The sequence below is a fragment of the Patella vulgata genome, chromosome 7, assembly GCF_932274485.2.
Source record: "Patella vulgata chromosome 7, xgPatVulg1.2, whole genome shotgun sequence".
NCBI lineage: Eukaryota > Metazoa > Mollusca > Gastropoda > Patellidae > Patella > Patella vulgata.
The window spans coordinates 22,590,680-22,616,338 of record NC_065885.2 but is presented as its reverse complement, the minus strand read 5'-3'; the positions used below and the strand labels follow the sequence as shown (position 1 = coordinate 22,616,338).

Below are 25,659 nucleotides of genomic sequence, written 5' to 3'. Positions count from 1 at the left end.
AACAAGTTAGTATTTTTACTGACAAAAAGTTGGATAAAACGAAGGGTTTTTTTTAAATTGCATTCTATTTATTATTCTGGTATATCAACTTATTTAAATATCAAATGAGTCATTTTGACTTTGTCAAAATTGATCCCATCAAACCGTCTGTAATTGGTTTGTGTTACTTGTTTCTATTTTTTTGGCAAGATTCTCACATTTCAATGTGAATGTATAAAAATGTAATACCCTGGGTGACTTTGCTGTGAGAAAGTGAAGTCTAATTCAATAAGATTAAAGAATCATAAACAACTAGATTTATTAAACTAAGTAAATAAATGTACTAGACTATATTATTTCAATAAATAATGGCCTTTGTTTAAATGGCTTATCAGTGAACCTCCATTATTGTCAGATATAATATCTATATTGCCTGAATACTTACAACATAAAGTTACAATATGAACCTAATTTGGTCATCATATATCACTGTGAGTAAACAAAAAGACACCTTATATGAAACAATATCCCAGCTAGTAGACCTTTAATACATTAGGGTGAATATCATTTAAGGCACACAAATGAAATTATATATAACATTTGCAAAGCTTATGTACATACAGCACAGACACAAATCAAGCAAGAAGACTTAATAAACCAAATAAATATTGGGACAAGTATTTCTTTTCTCTAACTAGCTATCTGCTATATTTTCATTTTTTGTTGTTCTTTTCCAGTGAGTAATGGGATTTGATGGTTGCACTGTGTTTTGATTGTCATGGCACAGTTTACAAATGATATAATTATCGAAAATTCATGTTTATTAGGTCACTCAAAAGGAGGATTACTTTCTGTCTGACTCGGGTGGCGTATATTTGTATAGGACTCTGGGACATTTGCCACCTATGTGGCAAATATACATGTACATGTATTTAATAAATCTAATACATGTTCCGGTGTCTATGCCATTATCATAATCGCCTATAGTATAACTTAGTAGCCTACATGTAGAGGCTATATGGAATCCATACATATGTACCTTTTTTGGTGTTTTGTTTGACTTAACAATTTTATTAGCACTGGACTAGTCTGGTAGTGGTACAGTGGTAGAGACTGAAACACTTAGTTAAGTTAGGCCCTGGCCCCAAGTACTTTACTAAATCATATTCAAATGACGAAATAATCTATATCAGAGTGACTATTTTCTCTTTTAATACACTGTAAATGGGATAATTGTACCGATTGCTATTGTTATGAATTATTGTTGGTCTTTGGACGTGCATTTCTCTTAATAAAAAGAAGAATGTCATGATTCACGAAATTGAAATTTGTGAATTATCTTTTTACTTTACTGTTGTACTTACCAATTAAAAGACGATATAATGGTTTATACAGAAATTTCCAAATCTAAAAGAGTGTCTCTTATTCATTCAGAAGATGCGAAATGTGAAGTTTGTACTGTCCGCTTCCAACAGCGCATGTTGATTCTCGTTTCTAAAGAATATTCAACCTTTGACACCATTACAAGACAAACGTATAAAGGGGGTCAACTCTAATTAAAAATGCTCTTATTTAGAGTTGTGTCCCTTTGAACAGTCCCAGCGGCATAGAGTTATGCTAAGCAGTAATCACAATCGACAATCCTCGAAAAATTGCAGTATTTAGGACTCGTGGTTATTCAAATATTGTACGGAGTGCAGTTATCATATAAAATTTATGTCAGAAAAAGAAGATTCTAGTTTTGTGCGTGTGAATTCTCACTTCAGAGTTTTATTATATTATGTGTGTGTTTTTGTAATAATTCCCTACAACACAACACTATAGGCTTACACACATTTTAAAATTTCATAAAACATGACCGACAAAAAAGAAAAGATGTCTCTTCATATTACGGAAGCGTATAGGGGTCATGCAAAATTTTGTAGAAGGTCTCGAGATCCTGCGATCCTGTGATACTTTCTCGAAATGGTAATTCTTTCGAGATCTCAAAATGTTCTCGAAATCTCCTGATAATTTTCCTGGGATATTGAAATCCTGTGTGAATGTTCTCGAGAATTCGAGTTAATGTTTTCGAGATATTGACATCCTGTGTAAATTTTCTCGGGATCTCGAGTGAATATGAAACTTTATAAAATAGTGTCTCCACGTTGTGAAGCTACTATTGGCCAGCACCAACTTTGATAAAAAAAAACCCAACATACTCTAGAATTTGTTACAAAGGAAAACTGATAACTAATGAAGGAATAAACGGACAATCGATAGGGTTCATCCCTTCTTTTATTGTCCTAATGCTTTACACTAAATTTGAAAAATGATTAAAATCGATAGGGTTCATCGTTTTATGGCCCCAATGTTTCATACCAAATATGAAAATCAAAACTTTACTGTGTGAAGCTTTGAATTACAGACTTGATTGTAAAGTTATTTCAATTTAATGTGTGGGCGATGTTTTATTGAAAATGTCATAATTTGCATGATTTTCAGGCCATATTTCTTTTAGAATAAAGCTAGACACGTGGTTTATTGTCTTGTGGCCCAAAAGCTTCGCGGTGGATGTTAAAACAAAAATCTTGAATACTCTGGCGTTCACCAGACGGGAAAATATGAAAAACGCCATAACGAAAAGTCGGGGAGCGCTGCAAATCAATAAGGTTAATTCTCTAGTTGCAACAATCCCTCCGAAAATCTAGCTTCTATCCGTTCACAAGGATAAAATAAATCCCACGGAACACCGAAAGTAAAAAGGGTCCCTCTACTGGTGCTTCAAAAGTAATGTGAAAAATAGCCACGCAATGCGCGGAAAGACGCTCACTCAGCATCTATGTCTCAACAGCAGATTATCGGAAAGGAAAACTTGGATGTTGAATAAATTGAATAAGGGTCTAGCATCCTTCAAGAAATCTAATCTTTATCTGTTCACGTTTTTTTTATATATTCTGTGACGGCAAACCATATATTTTTAAAATTAAACAGGGGTCATCCTTGTCACGGAACACTGAATATCGAAAATCCGTTAAAAACGGAATAGTTTTAATTTGTAGGCCTACTTGTCATTCAGGAAGAACGGAATAATTCAAGAAATGTGGAATACAGTACAAGTTCTTGTAATACATGTAGTAAAATTTACAAATTTTAGCCACAAATTTTAGTCAGAAATTAAACGGACTGGTTGTTCCACTTTCATAGATCAAGTAATTTTGAATATCAATGGCACTGTCATAAAAATGCGTCGATGACTAAATGTTTAATATTTTTATCAATTGAACATTGTGTATTATAATGCATGGGTTATGTGTATAATTCACGGTGAGATATTAGTCTCCGATTGAGCCCGTTATTTTTTTTTTTTAAAAGGGGGGGGGGGGCGAAGAAATTTTCAATAAACCTACTATTCCACTCTTTCCGACGTTGACTTCGTGAAGATTATCTCGCTTAAATTGGTGTATTAAGTTCAACGTGTTCAAGTAGGTTTGAATTGATCTGATAGTATAGATTTATGAGATGTTGTAGTTTATTCTGCGGACATGGCGCAGTTTCTCTTTAGTTCTTCCCTTGAAAGTGGACCAGCTTCCCCATATCCCGTGGACTTGATGTCCATGTGTAATATGGAATCCATACTAGCTCCAGCATGTTTCCATTCTGTAGGACTCTCTGATATTCAAAAAGACTTTCTCGACTTCTGATGGGAGACCTACAATATAAAATCACGAATATAACATGTTTGGCGCAATATGTTATGAGCTAACGTGTCATAAAACTCCGCTTCATTTTATTCACTCAGTGTGCTATGAGGGAATTTTTGCTCGGATACCGTACTAGTTTTATATCGAATTCCAACTGTCAATGTTTTTTTTTTCAAGTGCACGCCAATACGTTGTCCCTTGTCAGGTCCTCCTCCCTGCATCACTGAAAACGGGGAGCCACGCCAGAAAATCCCGATGAACTTTCTTGGTCAATACAGGGACGAACACGGGACCTCCAGGTTAGTTGCCAACTTCTTACCCACCGAGGCACTGTGGTAAATATGGTTAAAAAACAGAGACATGGTTTTAAATGAGAGATTATTTATCTATACTAGATACATATATACAGGTCACAATTCTATGGAATACAATTACTGCTTTTTACTGAGCGACGTTTCGACTAGGCTTCTCTAGTCATTATCAAGCTATGATAAAAAATGAAAATATGACAGGACAATATATACATGTACACCACAATGCTAAGTTAATGATGACAAACCAGGGATGTAACATAATTACGTGTACCTAATGGTAATCTGATTTAATTGTACGCTAATAAGTTACATCCCTGGTTTGTCATCATTAACTTAGCATTGTGGTGTACATGTATATATTGTCCTGTCATATTTTCATTTTTTATCATAGCTTGATAATGACTAGAGAAGCCTAGTCGAAACGTCGCTCAGTAAAAAGCAGTAATTGTATTCCATAGAATTGTGACCTGTATACTCTAGTTCAATTACTAAATGCCATTGAAACAGTTTAGATACATATAGTCATACTAATCAATTATTGCTATTTTAAAATCGGTAGTAGTTCTTCGGGATTTTGATAAATGTATTATAGCCACTCGAGTCATGTGAAAGATGTTTTACTTAGAATATCAAAACTTAAAAAAAATATATAGAACGATGAGCTCTCGAGAAATGCAACCGAGTACTGTTGGTTTACACCCCCCCCCCCCACCCCGGTGATATTAGTGTTATGTTTATCAATATACCAAGAGATTGTGATTTTCAGTAGACACCGCCGATATATTACCCCACCAAAGCAGTGGGGCAATTTTTTTTAAACAGTTGGGCATTTGCTACAAAACAGTCTGGAGCAATTTTTTTTCAAACTGATACGTCATTTAAAGTATTATTATTTTAAATAAATAATAAATATGATTCAGAGATTAACATGTACATGTAGGTATAGTTTAATTTTTTTTTGACATCCATCAAGAACTGAAAAATAAAAGAAATTTGGAACAAAGTAGAAGTTCGTTTTTCAATACATTTTATCGCCAAGACTGTAATCGCTTAAAAATTAACTTTAATAAATTGTGTTTTACAAATCATACGTGATAACATTGCTAATGTCATTCGGCCGCAAAATTATGCCTGGATAAACACGCATATTCCTTAATTTGAGGGAAGACAACTCGTGATGCGATAACAGCGCCATCTGTTCTAAATTTAGCACCGTGAACGAAATGGCTCATAGGGAATAATGACTCATAATAAGCCAACATATATCGAAAATAGGAAACCGTAAGTATACAGCTAACGTGGTATAAAAATTATAATCCTGTAAATCGCGAGAAATATAGTTTTTTTTCTCTACTGATGTCTAAGCATGAAGTATTAAAAATGAGATTCTCGATTCGGTTTCCTTCCATTCTCATTCTTCAGTCGCACTTGCTAAGCCAACTGTCTGTCATTCTGAAGTGGAATCGTCAGGCATTATTTCGGTTGACAATTTTATACAACAGTAATTGATAACATTTGGTTGTTTACGGTATTTTGGCAGCGTTGTCATTTTGATCAAAATGGTACTTCCATATGTAGATTAAGTCTTTCAGAATCTGTACTTGTCTGTTGTCATATATAATTAAATAAGAATGTTTTTTTAATTTATTTTTTTTGTAATACAATATTAACATTAGCTTAGTTAGATCTAGTCTATTATATTAGCTTTATAATATGTGCATGCGTAAATAAATGACTTAGTATTTCCAACATAAATGACTACTTTATATTCTTGAAATGATTTTAGAATAGTTCCCTCCCGTTCAAACTGCTGTATAGTTAGCCAGGGATTTTGTAAATCAAAATTCTCTATAAAATATATATGTATACATGTAGTAGTTGTACTGATATTAACATTAAAGAAACAATTAAATGTATGATCTTGTGCATATACCACACCTACATTTATGTTCCTCACACCTTAGATCCAATAGTAAGCCTAGAATACTTGAGAATACCATACCCATTTGTTTTTCATTGTGTTTGAATGGTATGACAAGACAGGAAATAAAGATTTTTAGTTTCTTAGTGGAAGGGAATCTGAATATTTTTTATGCATGCAGTAGTTTTCATTACATCGTTAAGAAACCGGGTTAGAAATCATAACAAGGTCAAGCGGCATCTATAATTGCAGGTGCAAACCAGCTAGATTCCCACGTGTACTAGACAAGCTACATGTATAAATAACTGAGGGGTATTCCTTTCTGAAAATTAAATGCATTTTTCTCATTAAATTCTGAACTCATTTAGCTGAAATAAATTATAGAATTTACTAGGATTTTATTACAACCATATTAAATTGAAACGGAACAAGCATGCAGAACTTTGTTTTTTTTAGATTAGATGGCATTGTTGTACATGTATGTTCACTTCCATACAAATGACATCATAGATAGACAAGTACATGTATGCAGGTGATCTGAGATAAAAGAGTTGTTTGAGAAAATGATAGATACATATGTAGGTTCTAGGTATAAAGAAAGGGCTTAAAAAAACAGCCATTCTACACTAATTGATTTGACAAATCATGCGATCATTGTGACGTCAAAATCTCTTACAGGAAATTAATTAACTTTTTTTTTTCTAGATATTTTCCTTATCTTATAAAATTGTGAATATTATTCAGGAAATGTTCGCTATATTGTGATATATTTTAGGTTAAAATTTTTGGGTACATGTACAATGTATTGCGGTAGGCTATAGGCTATTTTAAGAATCAGACAATTTGAAATCTGTTTTTTCCAGTCCTTGTCTGTACTGAAGTCCCAATCAGTCTATGGTAGCAGTATCAAATAAACCATGTCTATTGCTACAGGTACCATGTAGTAACAGCATCTAGTGTCTAAATGTACATGTACCACATTGCTGATTATGTAATTTAACAATAAGCTGACTTGTTGACATTGAGGCTGTTATCGTTATATAATCTTATTTAATAAGCTTATAGTATTAACAAAGACTATATGATTAAGCAATTACAGATCCGTGACATCTGAACTAAAAATAAATGAATTATAATGATAAAACATGTTTGTCCTTGACAAGAAATTAATATTGACAAATTTATTGAAAGAAGAATGGGAATTAAGGAAGTTCTACATTCCTTTGATTGAACATTTCATTTGCATTCATACCTGTACTGTGTGCTACTAGCTTCACGTGATTGTGGTGCAAATTGGATACATGCATTGTTTTAATGGGTGCATGGATGAGCCTCTGAGGCCAAAGGAGCTAACTTACATGTACATGTTTTTGAATAATGTTACATTATGTGGGGCATTTTGTTCAAATGATTTAATACATTTCATTGGTACATGTAGTTGAGAATAACCAGAAAAATTCAAAATAAACCCAAAAGCTGAAGACTTAATGCACCAGTTAAGCATTAATTAATAACAGTATTAACACCATACATGTAAGGTTTTCTTTTACTTGTACATGTGCATCTAATTATATAAGACTATACCACATATGTACATGTACGTGAAAAGATATTGCATGCTATATTGTAGTTTATTCTTTTGTCCGCAACTTTAGATAGATTAATTGTAGAAAATCCAGATATTATACGATTGAGTGTAAAAGTTGAAAGTGTGTGAAAGTTCTCAAAAAACAGTGAAACTTTTGGGGACAAAACAAAAATTACAAAAACAGGTCTTGATCTTTTTGACTCTAAAGAAAAATATGCTAGTATTTTATCAATGATGTATAAACAGCTGTAAATAAATTGAATTTGTGTGGTTATATACATGTATCTATGTTTTGACAAAAATTGTACAAGCCATCTACCAATAGGAATGAGCTAAAATTTTCCATATTTGATTTGTGATGGTTTTCAGTGTTAATCTGCGATGTCCTCTTTTCGCTACCTATCAATATGTCTAGGTCATTATACAAGTCATTTATCACATTACCGACAAGTTTGTGAGATAAAGATAGTTGAAAGATGGCCAGTGTTTATAAGTAGTTTAACAGTGCTACCCTATACAAACATGAATTGTTGACCAATATTTGACTTAGTGTTTAATGCGACAATAACATAGTTACTGTCTTGATCTTAACACAGAAACATCCTTATTGCAGTGAATTATTATCATACGCTTGAGTACACAACTTACTCAAAACGGCTAAGTTATAGGTCGTTGGATTAGGAGAACAACGAACAATAATTTTTGTATGGTAATTATGGAAGAATTTTTGTTTTATTTTCGTTGATTATTTGAATGATTAAGAAGAAACTGTTTTAATAATACATTGATACTGCTGTAAAGTCTAATATTGTTGTATTGAGTATTAAAGAGATCAGATACATCATCGAATGTGAAGCTTTTCAAAAGTACCCTTATTAACGCTGATATATTGTTAGTGATCTACATACATGTACATCATATGGTATATATGAAGTCATAACATCAGGACAGTTTGAATGTACACACTTTCACCTATGAAATTGTAAAGCATTAAAATGTAGTTTTGACAAAGGAAGCCCCAGCTGATGGACGATTAGTGTATATCCGTAATAATACAGAATAGTTTATCAAGGCTACTAATAGTAATACAGGATGGCGTACATGTTACGATATATTATATATGTTTATGTATGATATATTTGACATAGTTTTATCACGTGTGATTCTCTTCTTGAGAAACACCCATTTCACTTCCGTCTCAGTATCCCTTTCAATTTTGGATTATCATTATATTGTTACATTAAATTACACATAGAATGGCCTCTACAAGATACTTCATGATGATTCATTTATTTTTTATTCACTGGAGCGAGGAAGCACAAATCCATTATTAGGCAGAATTTTCCTGAATGATTAACATCTATGTCACTTCATTATTTTGTGGATATTTGTTAGTTATACCTATATGTACATGTAATCAATCCAAGGCATGATTTCTACCAAAGCTTTGAAGTACATGTAAATCTCACTCCCACCACTACTCAAATAGCCCAGTCCTTACTGCGGGATGATAAAATGAGAACATAAAACAAAATGAAAATAAATTGAAAACAAAATATTAATGTTATTCTAGAAGTGGATATAATATTACAAAGGTGAAGAATAATAATATATGATTTATGTCTAATTTTAGGTGGGGTTATATAATTATAATATCTGACATTTGATATTGGGTAAAGATGTAAGATAACTCATGTTCATGATATTAAAATGAATTATAAATCAGTTGACTTCATATATTAAGATTGAGGCAAACTTTTTAGGAAGAGACTTTAACATCAAATGGTAAGCAATCCTGTTAAATATAAGCATTATTAAGGTTTGGCGATTGTCCTTTTAAGAAATTCTTTCTTTCTGAGATCATTGACCAGTCTCATAAGAGGATTGAAATCCACAACTGCCGTCAAAATATATGATTACAGAAAGTTTTAAATTTGAAGTTCTGATAGATGTAGGACTACACACAGGCATACTGTAAGAAAAAAAGAATTTTTAGTTTCGTTTAGCTAAGTGTAATGGGTTAGATAAGATTTATTTAAGGTGACTAATACTGTAGTAATTCTTTACACCTCTGCTGGCTAATAACAGGTAGCCTTACTATCTACCTGGTATTTGGACATTAAGGTTTGTCAACAGTTTTTATTCTGTGTTACAAAATGAAAGATACTTGTATCAGATCCGACCACGGAGGGGAATACGAGAATTAGACTATAAACTCTACAGGGGTAATGTCTACACCAGTTGTTAATATATGTACACGTACATGTATACATTGATAAAATCAGTTTTTGTAATGTCTCTAGAATCAGAATCTATTGCATGTAGTCTGAGGAAGGAAAATTCACATTTGTATCCTGTTTGAACGATTATTGTGATATCAGTAATCTAGAAAATACACGTAGTTTCTTGGAATACCAACAAAATTACATGATGCCTGTGTACTTTATTTTTCATTTACCACAAAGGTACATGAGGGGAATATGAGGCTTAAAAATGAAACCTACAGTTGCAATGTCTTAAGCCAATACATGTATGTGTAGGCCCACATATTTTTGTTGACAGTATGTCTCCTTGATGTATTTCTGATAGCATCCGATCAAGAGGAAGTAGATAACTATAACTACTGAAATGGTGTTAGACTCTCAATATCACATCCGTACAATGACACCATTGAAGTACATACATATTTTGTTTGATAGAATATACTAGTACTGGTGGTACATACATGTACATGTATGACATACATGTATGTATATCAAATTCATTATACATTGCAACCAAAGCTTGAAAATCATAACAAGTTATCAGAGATTTTAAGGCATGTTTATTCATGGTACATGTACCTGTCTGTGGTAGGAGGCATCTTCCCGGTGTATGTACATACGTATGTGTGTTATTAATTACCTGCACCATACTAATACTTTGTCTTATTTTAAATAACTTGATCGGTTAAAACTAGGGAAGTCCTAAATGTACATGTATCTGTTATTGTTGATCCAGAAGTATTCTGAATTCAGACTCAAAGCGAACTTCCCGCCTTAATATACATGTATACGGTACTAAGAATTTATTTGGCATCTAAGACTTTTTAAGGACATGTAAATACATGTATATGCCACAGATATTTGAGCCAATGGGAGACTGCACAACAAAAGTTTAACGAAATTCATTGATAAGTTATGGTGAAACATTTGACTTAGATCTATTTAAAAAAAGATTACTAAAAATATTATTTAAAGCCATCTGATTCTGTTTCAAAGGTGTAAAAAAAACGTTTTTGTTAATTAGATTACATTGTCCTTATGAGAAGGACCAGAGAAATAGTCAGCAATTGTCAGTAATCCGAAATAGACACATCTGTATCAAGTCAAGGAAATAATTAATAAGGTGTGTCTAATGTGAGATAATTGAGGTTGATTAGTGTTATTTACATACCAATCTTTATATTCATGCTGCTATTACATGTACAACTGTAGCGTCCTCTAACAAGAGGTCTGCTATCAGTGAAGGTAATTCTGCCACCAGTGACTTCTTCCGGTGAGTCACGGATCAAGCTCTTCAGACGAGCGGTTAAGAGATTAGCCAAAAGGTAATATTCCCTTGCTCAGAAACAAACAACAACTTGTAAATTAAATTATCAGACGAGCGGTTAAGAGATTAGCCAAAAGGTAATATTCCCTTGCTCAGAAACAAACAACAACTTGTAAATTAAATTACCATTTATTCATAAAGAACTTCTAAACTGAGGAGTCTTAGTTACAAACATTGTTGCAATGTTTTAGATACCTATCAAGCAATAAGTAGGACGTTTAGTCCGGCCCAGATCGCAATGATAATGATGGCACTATACAAGGCACTAAAATAATGTACATGAAACAACTAGTCAAAATCATAATAACAAAACAAACCGGGAGGAACTAAATGACAGTGCGAAAACATACACAATGGCATCAAATTAACATGACAACATACTACGTAAAACATTCAGTATACATACCAAATGGCATATATTCCATAATTTGGTCTGATTTATATCAATATACAAAGCATAGATATTAGGATAGTGAATTATTACATTAATCAATTATGGTGATAAGGAGTGCAGTTCTCTTGCTGGACACTTCACATGTAATGGTATATCCCAAAGTTTTTTCACCAGCCTCCCATAAAATTCAAAGCAACTTTAGAGAATTATTTCAATAATGAACAGTTTTAGAATATACATGTAGCATACAGGGTACATGTACTCATGCACATTTATTAATTGCAAAAAAGACAGTAGAAATATTCAAAAATCTATTAAAGCTTACAGTATATAATTCAGTTGATGAAGCTGTTTATGCTACATGCCACAGACTACCATGCACTATATGCAATGATTTTACATAAACATACTACTATTTACTGTAGTAGTAATTTATAATATTAATGTTCAGAAATTTTGATAGGCCAAATATTTCCACTATTTAACAGTACATGTATAAGGATGACGTAAATCATCCAGTGTCTCATATTTGTTTCCTTGTTTATCACAGGAAAAACTTCAAAATGATTTATTTTTATCAGATTTGTTGCCATATTATTGTGTAAATCAACCAACCATTACAAATTGCCATTTGAAATTGGGGAGGGGGGGCTGAATTGTTAGCATATGCGCGCTCCATCATAAGGTGTGGTTTCAGTTCCCTGGTTGTACGTTTCAAGGTGTAGAGTAGCCTGTCCAACCTTGTTGGTTTTCTCCAGGTCCTCCGGTTTCCTCCCACTGCTAACAAAAATTGAACCATAAGTTAGTCCCAAAATGACCAAGTTTGTGTAGAGTTGGTATGGATAGTTCTGTTCTAGTTCATGACTAGAGACATTTATTGATTTTCTTAGCCCAATTGGTGCAGAAAAGTAGGATGTTAAACGAGTTAACTTAACCCCATTTTATTTTGATGTGATTATATTTTGTTTTTGAAAGATTAAAAGCAGAAGTCAATTTGTTCTCTAATGTACTGTATGTTGCCAAATTTAATTTGAACAGTTGAACTAAAAAATGCTTTTCTCAACATTGGCATTATTTGTGGAAGTAGAATTTTCAAAAAAGACAGATTGTCATCCCACAAAACTTAACAATTGCAATCAAGCCACAATTTCCCTAATATCAATTCAAGTTTTTTTTTATATATCGAAATTATGTTATAACCAAATTTTTAACTATATTTTTCGTATTCTTTCAGGTTTTAACAAACACTAACAAGAATTAATCGTAGATTCATGGCATGATGATAGAATCCTAATGCTACGTACATTATTATAGCAACATGTTGCATGATGGAGCATGAAGCAGATGTTATAGCCTAATAATAATTATAACCAAAATGTCAACAAATATTTTTGATAACATAAACTATCATTTGCTTTGCAATGTTATGAATATATTATAATTATGATAGCTGCTAAACCTAACAGTTAGTGATTCTGTCCTATTTGTGATAATTGATTTATATTCATTATGGAACAGAAGAAATTCGGAACAGGCTTAAAAACCACTGGTAGGGACGTTGCTCGTGATAGAGTTGGTGCTGCAACTCGAACACCTGGACGTGGTATTCGAACTCCACTCAAACCTGCCAATGTTTCAGATCTGAAAGCCATGTTTGACAAGTCTGATAACGATGCCACAGTGACTACAACAAAGGTTGAAACCAAACAAGGAGCTGGAATAACTTCTACACAAAGAACTACAGAAACTCGAACAATTACCAGAACTACCCGCAGCATGCAACAACCTGAAGAAACAGGGGTTAAAGTTATTTCTCTCTCGCAACCCAAATCAGCACCAGCACGAACAACGGGTATAAAAACAGCAGATGAAATATTAGCAAAAGTACGTGCCGAGAGACTTAATGCAAGTGATCCTAAATCAACTAGTTTTGTTACAAAACACACAAAGACATGCACTGTTACACAAACATCGTTCGATAGTTCTGACCCATCCTCTAAACTTGTTACAAGAACTGTTGCAACTTCCGACAGTTTGGACAATCAGGATTCAAGAAATAAAGCACGAGAATTTTTAAAGTTTAATTTAGGAAGAACTGGATCTGGTTTAAGCATGTCTTCAAATTCCTCTGAAGAGGATAGTATTAGATCTGGACGATCAAGTCCTCAAAGTAATATTAGTCCAAGATCTTTACATGTTTCTAACCCACGCGGATATAAGAGTGGAGAAACTAGTCCTAGGGCGTTCAAACCCTCTAATGAATTTCGTTCAAATTTAGGATCCTTAGACTCGAGTAGCTTCTCTCAAAGTGAACAAACGAGTCCTAGATCTTATATATCTTCAAGTAGTGCCTCTTTACATAGTAGTCCTAGGAAAAGTCCCTCTCTTCAACGACGTTTGGAACTTCCTGTAAGTCATGAGTCAGAAGATGATAGTGATACTGTGGATTCTTCCTCTATAGCCACAGTAGCTAAAAAATATGGACTTTCTAGTGTATCAACATCTAAAACATCGCCCACTTCAACCAAAACAAAAACTGATATCAAACCAAAAGTGATCAATGGCAGCAAGGGAGGCTCAGACAAAACAGTTGTTAGATTAACTGAAAAGAAATTTGATTTATTAGGTAGTAAATCAGTGGATGATTCTTTAGTAAAGGATGGCGAAAAGGTTATCAAATTTGAAATTGAACCAGATGGTGTGGTGAGCGGCTATAGAGACAGTAAAAAAAGTAGTGAAGTTTCTAAAACCGAAAAAACAGGATATAGGCGTCCTTCTTTGGAGCATAAAAACTTCAAAAACCGTGGCTCCAAAGAAAACCTTTTAGATACGAAGAAAGAAGAGGTTAAAGCTCTGCATGAAATCAAAGTAGAACATGTTTCAGCTAAAGACAAAACAGAAGAAAAGGTTAAGGAGAAGGACAGTGGCAAAGAGCAGAAGGAGAAGGAAACAGACAAAAAGGACAAGACTAAGGAGAAGGATAAAGTTAAGGAGAAGGATAAAGTTAAGGAGAAGGACAAAGATAAGGAGAAGGAAACAGACAAAGCTAAGGAGAAGGACAAAACCAAGGAGAAGGATAAAGTTAAAGATAAGGAGAAGGACAGGGATAAGGAAAAGGACAAAGATAAGGAGAAGGACAAAGATAAATCTGGTAAAGGATTAACAGGTTGGTTTAAAAAATCTAAAGATGAAGCAAAGGAAAAGAAAAGAAGTAACTCAATCGACAAGAAAAATGACAAAGCAAAGAAAACAGATGACAAAAATGGTTTAAAAGTAGTGAAACTATCGAGTGATGCCGGAAGTGATAAGACAGTGGAAGTTAAGAGTGAATCTACAAGTGTTAAGAAGACTCCACCTTTAAATGATACTGTGAATAGATTAAGTGATAAAGCTTGTGATGTGAAATTACGTAAATTATCCGAAGAACGCTTTGGAAATATGTTTATCCCACCAGGTGCCGATAAGCGATTAGTTTCCCGTAACATGAGCTCAGAGCGATTTGAAAAACTAAAATTTGATTTTGAACGTGGATGCCCCACAGAGCATCAAGATAAAGTGACAAAAGATGCAATTCTGTTACCTAAGGATTTACCAGAGGTTAAAATTGCAGCTAAAGTTTCGCGCACAGATTCATTTAAACGTAAGGAAGAATCAATTTTCGCTAGTGGATTAAAAGTTTCTGATTTTGTTCAACAAATCAATGATAGCAATGTGAAAACTAACGTAGGTAGAACATGGAAGAAAAATACAGCTAGAGTAAGGAGTGCATCGGCTAGTCGACCTGGAGAAAATGAATACCACGAAGTCTCTGACGGAGCATCTAGTGAAGGTGGATGTTACTCTGACGGTGATGGAATTTACGAGTTTGTACCTGAAAGAGGTAAGTCTCTTATTTAGTAAGGTCACATATTAATACAGGTACATATAGGCATACATGTACATGTATTGCAACATAGAACAAGAATATAATTTTGAACATTTCAGTTTGATGTGTACTTTGTACACATGTACATTACATTGTTGTACATCAACTTATGACCCGAAAAATACGGTAATTTTGGGGAATTTAAAACCGGTACGGATGCGCAGTAGTCGGCACGCTTTCATTTTATGGTATTACGATGTCATGTAATATTGTAGGAATATTATTGACATAAATTTGAAAACCGTACAGGAATTAGATATGAAAAATAACGAGGTGCACCTATTTTTTTTATTACATATGAATTTGAATATTTTGTTGACACGTGATTCTTAAATAATTGTGGTTTGAAAACGCCTGCTTAGATAACGATAAGAGTTATGTCCCTTTATTTTTGAGAAGAAAATGTCCGACAACTAAAATTTTGAAATCCCATCACTGGTTCAGATACTGCACATGATAGTTCCAATTGAATTTCCTCTTTCAAAATGTTCATGTTGTACATGTTTACATGTACATGTATAATATACTTATACAGTTGTACTTACATGTACAATATGTACATGTAATACCATTTAGAATTTGAACTCTGATGTCAGTCTTTTGATTTTGATGAAGAGTAGAGCTACAGTACCTGACAGAAAGACATTTTTGGGATGTCAGTTTTTTTTTTTAACCATCATCCTTACAAACTGAAGCTGAATAAGAAGTCCTGATTTCTGACTAAAGCAAAACCTGTACATTTACATATACTCACATGTGACATGATTAATCTCTGTTGAACTTTTATCGTCTTAATCTACGTGACTACATGTACCATAATAGCAAGTATGCCATTCTCTGTCCCGTCACAGACAGAAACTGTCAGGGGTTAATTTTGGTTCAAGTATCAATAGTTTGTACATGTGCATGTATATTATTTTGTGTCTGTTTTATTAGATGGAGAAAATCAGGAGATAGATCCTTCAGGAAGACCTCCAAGTCGGCGCTTTGGTTTTTACAAGTAAGTTTATATGTATTTTTCTATACAAAGATCAAGGGCTATATTTATAAAAAAGATTCAAACATTACTGTTTTTTAAAGCATGTTTGGGAAGATGTTGTATACTACTTGTAGACGTTACACTACTGTACATGTACATGTACATGTAGCATGATGTGAAAGTACATGTACATTTGTACATGTATAAAATATGTTACAGTTACGATGTACACTACACTGTAAATAAGAAAGTGTTTATGAAAATGATTTGTATAGTACAATGTATACAAGTATAGTTTGTTTTCAGTGGTAATTTTAGTACATGTGTACATGTACTCGTATCTACTGTACATGAAGATGTACATGTATATGAAGATGTACATGTACTGTAGTTACATGTACAATGTACTAAAATTAACATTTACTTGTGTGCATTTTGTACACGATTAACATACGTACGGTGTACTTACATTTAAGTACATGTATGTACACTGAAAATGAAGTTGAGGTCAGAATTTATTTTTACCTACATGTACATGTAAAAGATACTGTTGGACTAACGTGAAAAGTCCTTAAAAGATAAGGCTATTAGAATGAATTCTTTCTCATAATTGCTAATATTCCAATTAACCTTTTAATTTCTGTATACATGTATAGTATACATGTATGAGAGAGAGCTACATTTGTACCAGTGAGTCATTAATACTGAAGGTTAAAAATATAAGAATGTACAATGTACTGTTACATGTACATGTACATTCGTACCTATTTTAAGACTTTTTGGAGTTCTTTTCTAGTCATTTACATGTATTTGTTCAAAATAAATTCTACCAAATAGATCCCAAAATACAAGCCAAATCATTATAATATCAGCAAATTAATGGGTCAATCATTTTCATTTGTAAATCCATCACCCTCTACTCAGATTAAAGTCTCAAATAAATGTACCCCACTAAATATTTTCACTCCATGAACTCGGACCCTGAAAACGTGTAGCATGCGATGTCAGAACCGATTTATTATTGTTATGCATGCTCAAAGTCAAATATGAATGCATCCAATTTTATTTGCGTGTTATCATTTATTCATTTTTGTATTTTCATTTTTTTGAAACACAGTAAAATGGCTAATTTTACCAAGATTTTGTAAGTAGATATTGATGCAATTTGGTTATGTTTTTATTTTTATTTTAAAATTCTGTTATTTTAGTTATTTCTGTTATTGGCACTTTTATTTACCCAGTTTCTCCATAGCTTTCCAATAGCATTTTTGATATTGAAAACTTTTGAACAAGTGTATGATCATGCATATGTTTGTAACTTTGTGTTTCTTCAGCAGCATGATTGCTTTTCAAGCAATGTTTTCTTGGGTTTTATTTTAAAGAATCAAAACAATGCTTTGAAGCACAGTCAAAATGATAACACAGAATGTAATAGTGTACTGTCACCTCAGCATGCAAATATACAGGCCTTCAAATTGATTTATTTATGATAAACAAGCTTACAATAAACTAACCTGGACACAGGTACATGTACTTTTACCTGACATTTTTAACTTCTTGGGATGTATATGTACATGTATGCATTTAAAGTAAATAATATTTGTGCATGGCGGAATAACAAGACGGTTGTTGAATTGTGCTTAAAAAGAATCGGTGTAGGATCTTTGTAGTCACAGGTGGATTATTTCTAGGCTTGCAAAAAACAATATGACATACTTATCAAATACATGTATATGTAGAGCCTCTTATTCAGGTACAATGTATACATGTATGTAGAATCGTGAACTCAACGTGTTTTGATTAGCATTGAAAAAATACCAAGTTTCAGTATCCTGTCTTGATACTTGTCATATTGTAATGTGTATATTGCGATCATATTAATTGAACTAGGTATTTAGTTAAACGTAAACATTTAGTAGGTATTGGGCCTGAGACAGGGTGTACTCTTCCATGATGAGTCCAATGACAATGTACATGTTGGATTACTGTACTATAAGGGCTGTATCGATATATCAATACACCAAAATGTATCGATACGTTCCAGCGATATTTATATCGATACGTAATATGGCCGTATCGTTGAAAAAATTATTCAGTTAAGAAAGACCATGAATTGAAACCTACGTGACAAAAGAAGACGATCACGGCATGGTTTGCCAATCAAGCATCTTCTACGCCGCGTATGAATTCCAGGTACCGGTAGATATTATAATAATAACTGGATCATACATTGATAGATTCATTGACCAATTGTTAAGTAAATTTAAATCTTCATTGAATATAATCCCATGATAGAACACCGAATACACCGAGAAACAATCATTTAATAATATATTTTCCTGATGGCATCTCCAATGCTGAATTTCAATGACACGTGACATATCATGATTTTTTTTATTTTATACACATTCTGACAAAGGCTTAAATTTAAAAATATTGTCGTTTTTATTGAAGGCTATATCATAATCGCACGGAATTTTTTTTAAAGCAATTTCAAGTAGGCCTATGGTTGTCACGTGACAATTGTACCGTGTGTCTATCATTGGTGTACCTCTGTTGTTATTTTTGTGGTAATCACATACATACCGCGTTCTCCATAAATTACCAATAATTATTTTTGTTGAAGTCTAGTTATATCAAAGGGAATAGACTCTTATAATTAACCCATTTCCTACGGGATCCCAATTGACCAACATTATTCTGGCCGTTTGTTTCAAAATAGATAAAGAACCCTGATGCTTGCTTACTCATCTCAAATGTCTTAAAACAGAATGTAGTTTGAGATTATTTTGAGCATAATTAGTGATGTCACCATATTGCGATACATATCGCGTATCGGTTTGCTGTATCGTCAATATGTATTGTATCGAAAATGAACTGTATCGACACAGCCCTAGTACTAATTAGGATCGACTGTGCTTGATTTTAATATTTATTTACAAGTAAACTTATTGTGTTATGAACTTTATAAGGCTGGACAACACAAATCCTTGTCCCTCGAAAACACTGTAAAGTTGTTGTATTGGATTTGATGGCAGACATTGTGACAATATGCAGCTGCTTCCGTTAATTGCTAATACATGGAATACATCTACAATGTACATAAACAGACTACATGGGTTGATGAAAAGTTTGATGTACCGGTATTAAATTTCGGGGATGCCATGGGTACATGTACATACAATGTACCCTACATGTATATGTTAACTTCCTCGAGATAAGTGGTTTAACAAATCTACAGTGGGAATTTAGTAGAGCAGAATTTTTAGTGGGGCCAAAGACAGCTCATTAACTGTGTCTGTGGACCGTGATATTTCATTTCCTCCCAGGTCTGACCTGAGGTGAAAACCAAACTTAAACTTCAATTGTACTGTACATGTATCAAATAACCCAAAGTTGCTGAAAAAAACACATGTACATGTATTGCACTGCCACTGGTTTTTACATGTACTTTTGTCTGTCTGCACATTTGTGCTTTCAAATTTTATAAGCAGTGTTTATTACTAGTATTACACATAGTACATGTAGTTATTATTTATTGTAATTTTGATTTAAGCAAAATGATTTAAGTAAATATTTATTGTGTACAATAGGAACTAAATTATGAGATAAAGGAACTAAATCGTGTTGAGTCTACAATGTAAATGTTTAAAGAATAATGATAGCTTTGGGATACATTATAAAATCATTTTAAAATCATTTATGTAGGGAGAGGTTATAGGCATTTATACATGTAATTCATGTATGTGTTAGTAGGGTAATATACATTGTAAAATATTCAGATCATATTAAATTTTAAAAGGGTTGTACATGTATGTACATACTATACATACATTCATAGGAAGAATAAAAATGCCTATTTGTCCTATTTACTTTTTATATTGTGCACTATAATATATACATGTATAGTATAACTCAGTACTATAAACCAAGAAATTAATGTGAGCAAGAAATTAATGTACTAAATGTGATCTACTCAGTGCACAAGCGAATTATTGAAATAAAGGTATACATTTACATGTATCCAAATTACCTAGTTTTTGAGTGGATGTTACAGCCCATTTCTCTCTCTCTTGGATCAACGTAAAAAAAAATATGCAGTCATAAGTTTAGACAAGAGAACATAGCGATTCATATTAATTTCATTACGCATTTATTTCTTGTTTTAGAGTGTATTGTGTTGTATATTTTAAGTACATTACTATCTTAAGATATACAAGTCAATATATTGAGATCTTCATATCTGACATCAGAATATTGAGATTTACAACTGGATATGTTAGTTTATAGGCCCACCATAAAAAGTACCACTAATACAAGTTTAAAGGTGACGCAAAGTTACATGTACTGGTATGACTTTTCTGTCCATCTACATCTATAAGCAATTGAAATACATATTCAAATGACCAAATTGGTACTCTGCGAAGCTGTCATTGAACAAGTCATCATAATCTATTTGGCTTCAGTCGTAGAAATAAAATTCAATTTATTTTGTACAATGAACTCGAGAGAAGAATTATTGACAATTTCTGAAATTCAAGGAAAAACAAAACCAAAATCAATTGTATAGAGTGTTCAGTTAAGTTAGTAGATAAAGGTTATTAAGTTGTATATGATTTAATAATGAGTTAGATTTCAAGTGGATTGTATTAATTAATTGTAATTTTCCTGAAATTTCAGTACTTTCTATGTTATTTGATCATGAACATGTTCTACTGAAGTGTATATACTATTCTTCCTGTAGGCTAGAATAAATGCTTTTTTTCCTCCAGAAAGATTTAGCTCACATTATGGTTACAGATATTTACCCAGCTTTTCTGTCTTATCAGGGGTCACATGTCACAAAGATTAGTCATATTTTTTACATTTTTATTTTGGATTATTGATAGGCTTGCATATAAATAAAAAAAATATGTGACTTCTAAATGTATTCATATTTTAGGAAATTGATGTTAATGATCCACAGACTAGACATGAATGTTACATTTTTGAAGACTTTCTTTGAAAATCGATTCTTGTTAGGGTTTTATATTGCATGTAAGGAATGGTTTTGGTATACAGAGTGTATTCATGTTGATAATCTTATATTCACTAATGCTTCTTACTAAAACTGTTGTATGGAATTTAATTTTATTTTAAAAATGAGCTCAAAATGTTTTATCCATAGATTGTATTTGACCCTTGATTCCCTTTGAATGCCTCTTCCTTTTATTTTTCCCTGCCATATCATTATTTATCTGACCTTGTAGTTCAACAGTACTGCACCCATTCCATTATTAATACTGTACCAAAATATTTATTTATTCTGAAACTTAACATTTGGTTTCTTAATTATAAATATCTTGAAAGACAGCTTTCTTACCTTCATCACATCCAGTTACAACCTGGTTAAATTTTGAATAATTTACATGTAAGTGGTTTGTATATATATCAAGTAGTGATTTATTGTATAAATAAAGTGACTTACAGCACCCGATATACCAGTATATGTACCTAAACAAGGTAAATAATCATATTCATATTCTTCTTCAGAAAACAGAAGGGCAGCAATTATAAAAAAGCCAGCTTTAAAGTTAAGACTAGAAGTAATTCACTTCCCAGGAATAAAAAATTACAGAAATCTTCGTCGTTAGAAGACAACTCTCAACAGAGAAATGTAAGTTTATTTTCAATACATTGTGTACAGGCATGACCAAATAAGGATTTGTATATTTATACATTGAGGATTACCTCGGATAGAGTAATATACGTGTATGTACACCGTATGTGACTTATTTAAGGATCGCCAATTGACTGACATTTTTATTATGATTTTAAAGGTAACATGGCCTTATTTGTAGATTCAGGGATTGGTTTTAAAGAGACGGTCCATAAAACTTTTCATTATTTTTAAAATGAAAACAAATATATGTAATAAATGTGGGTTCAAACTGCTGTAGCTAGATGCCTAAGCATACAGTTGTATGGCCACTATTTACAAAGTGATTGTTTTTTGGGTTTTTTTTATTATTTGTATATAATCTTAATCTTAAACTGAAGATTCGACTCTGATTCTGTCTAATAATTGTCTCTTTAAATGCAATAAATCTACATCCGTAAGCACTGGTAGTATACATTTTCTTGACCTTCGATTTATATTATGCATGTTAATACACACTGTGGAGATGATGACATAGTTATGTATGACATAAATTCTAGGATTGACAGGGTTAACAAATCAATTGATCCCAATGACCTTACAGTCAGTGTTTTATTAGCAGATGTCTGGCTGATAAACATGCAAAGAGAATATGATACTTGTATTTAATTCTATTCCTTTGTCTTGATCTCAGTATTCTTCCTTTTACAATGTATAATGATATTGCTAAGATCAATAGATAAATCTCGTGGTTGACATGGTCAATGTTGAATATTTATTTTATAGTATAACATTAGGAGACCCATATAAACTATTTTAGTTAACATTTAGTTTTGATACAGAATAAAAGAATGTCCCCAGAATAAGAGGGAATCCCTTAGAATAAGCAGGTGCTCCCAGAAAAAGGAGGTACAGTACCCCACCATGATGGGGATTATTCCAGAATAAAATGGTGTGTCTTCAGTATAAGAAAGAGGGCACGCATTGAAATTACATGTGTCCTAAAATGAAAATATAAACTTGGTAAAAATTTCGGGAGACTGGTAAAAGTTATGTCATTCAATAGTGTAATAAGTAATGAAGCAATAAATGCACTGTTTTTTTGTGAAGAAATGACCAAATTATATTGTGTTCCTTTAATAAATTCTAGTCTTTCTATGAAATGAAATGTGGTTTAATGTCCTACTGTTCTGTTCTGACTGGGCCAATCAAGACTCTATTTATGAATAACATTGCCTGTATGAAATAGTTTCGTTAGTGACGTCAGTAGCATGTCCTGGTTTCATTTTTCATAAGATAGTGTTTTTATATAACTACTAGTAAGACTGATATCAGGTTAGAGAAATGTCTAATTGACTACTATCAGTGTAGGAGGTCTTAATGTGACATTTGAGATGTTGATTTAATTACTTAGACTGTATGTGTACACACTAGGTTCTGAAACATAATAATAAATCACTTCTCTTACAATACATACATAGACTTTATAAATTATTTAAAACAACTCTATATTCGCGTACTGGTACATTCTAGTTGAAAAAGACTTGTTGCAATTGTTTTGTTTCAATTACCGAAAAGTTTAAATTTGTCTGACTATATTTGCAAATCTTTGCATTCAGATGAAATTATAATAAGTATTCACACATATAAGGGATCGTTGGCAGGATTTATCCCATAACAATTTTTTGTGGGTAGCAAGTACCCAGCATATGGTATGAGCAATTCCGATAAGTTGCGATATGCATTCAGCCCCAGCCCCGCCCCCTGTGAAAAATTTTCGACCATAAAAAAAAATCGATACCGGTATACATTGTCCATCAATAATATTACAGCACCCCTGAGAACACTTCCCGCCCCCCTCGTTGCTCTGAGCTAGTTACGGCCCTGTATGCATTCAGAAGCTGGAAAGAATAAGATAATAATACAGTGCACTCTGTCACATTCGACCTCTGATCACTCCGGCACTCTGTTACATCCAACACCATTTTCATGTCCCGATTTATTTCCTTATTACTTCAGCCAAAAAATCTCTGGGTAATTCGACCTCTGTACGTTCTGGATTACGACATCAATCAGCCGCCCCGTCATACGATTTCCATTGAATCGACACCGTATAATCCGGCCTTCAATCGGTGGGTGTGAAGCAAACACTTACCGATCAATTATCCGTGAGATTAAAACTGGATGGGTGTGAAGCCACAAAAGATTAACAAGTAATCACCAATCAATTATCTGTGATATTGAAACTCGCTACCGTGGGTCTTTGTTGATTACTTTGATAATTTTAATCTCTTGTACGACAGTTGTGACAAATACTCAAGAATATCCACGAATTTTCCCCCGAATTCACAGTCGTAAAAATATTCCTAGCACCTGTTGGAAACATTCGTTGCGCATGCCGATTGAACCTGAATAACCTATAAGATTGGTAACCCTACAGATCTCTTCGAACCGTGTGCTGACGACCTGGGATGCTCAAGTCACAGTCCGGAACGTCCCGAATTGACAGAATTGCAATCGAGTGACGCGGAATTCAGTCCTGTCACAGTTCTGTCAGTCCCGACGACGGAGGTGGTGTGAGTAGAATTGTGACGTAATTAAACACAACGAACAGGTTTCGGCTGCATGAGATATTTATATATCCAGTCAACGCATGCGTTGTAGCCCGAAGTACCCATGTTCACTCGATTGTCGCTACTTTTGGGATTGAGAGAATTCAATTCCGGAACGTTTAATCGAGTACGCCCATTATCAATGAACACGTTATAGCAAAGACAAGACTGCGATCAACTGAAGACAGCGAAGAAGATAAATTAACGACAGACTTGACCTATTTAAAATGCCTACGCATGTTAAATGAAATAAAAATTATGTAATAAAATTTTGAATGTACAGAAAGGTTTATCATTTTTAAAGGGAATAACATCTGGTGATTCGAAGTTCTGTGTTCGAAGCTACATTTTAATAATACTTCCGGCTTTCGAAGTTACAATATTTCCGGTTTTGAGAAAACTTGGTATTCCGACACTCTGTGTAATCCGACATATTGTAACGATCCCGTACGATGTCGGATGTGACAGAGTGCACTGTACATGTATATAATTCCTAAGCCGGGAGGAAAGCATAAGTAAATTAAGATATTATTCATATATTTACTCAGGTTTTAATGATAATTCAATCAATCTTTTAAGGGTGGCAGCTCATCAATTAAGGTGGTCAGGAATGCTAATGGTAGCGGATATAACTTATAAGTTAAAATAATTCTAAGAGTAGCATTTTACCACTCTTGAATGGCCTGGGGTAGACAACTTTTTAGCTGTTTGAACTTCCCTAATAAATAATAGGCAATACAGCTAAATGAGGCATGCATGTACATATATACTGTACATGTAGTTGGAACATGAATTTTAGAGGTGATGCTTCTGAGTTGATCAAAAGGTAACTTTGGAAAGTTTGCCACCAGCATACATGTACAGTAATCCCAGAGCTAGTTGTTTCCATGAAATTCAGTTTGATTTACCAGTGACATGTACCAGTATCAAAAACACTATTTCTTTTTCAACGATTAATTGAAATGTTAAGTTTTTTAATCAAGTGCATGTAGGTGTGACATGTTATACATGTTTATAAAGTAATTAACATTTGAA

General features: G+C 33.1%; 2 protein-coding genes across 5 annotated transcripts in view; one reads left to right on the top strand and one right to left on the bottom strand.

Moving 5' to 3' along the window:
- Positions 1-1,473, bottom strand: part of LOC126827382 (uncharacterized) — a 31,341-nt gene extending 29,868 nt beyond the window's left edge. The window contains exon 1 of the mRNA XM_050556676.2: positions 1,344-1,473. The gene's annotated coding sequence lies outside the window, so the exon portion shown is untranslated. The remainder of the gene's footprint in view (positions 1-1,343) is intronic.
- Positions 1,474-5,173: 3,700 nt separating this feature from the next.
- The window catches only part of LOC126826691 (uncharacterized), a 50,135-nt gene continuing 29,649 nt past the window's right edge, over positions 5,174-25,659 (top strand). For all 4 annotated transcript variants that reach the window (XM_056102143.1, XM_056102142.1, XM_050555691.2 and 1 more), the window contains exons 1-5: positions 5,174-5,257; positions 12,705-15,350; positions 16,332-16,395; positions 17,492-17,518; positions 21,907-22,030. In XM_056102143.1, coding sequence (XP_055958118.1) covers positions 12,980-15,350; positions 16,332-16,395; positions 17,492-17,518; positions 21,907-22,030 — 2,586 coding nt within the window. In that variant the 5' untranslated portion in view covers positions 5,174-5,257; positions 12,705-12,979. The remainder of the gene's footprint in view (positions 5,258-12,704; positions 15,351-16,331; positions 16,396-17,491; positions 17,519-21,906; positions 22,031-25,659) is intronic.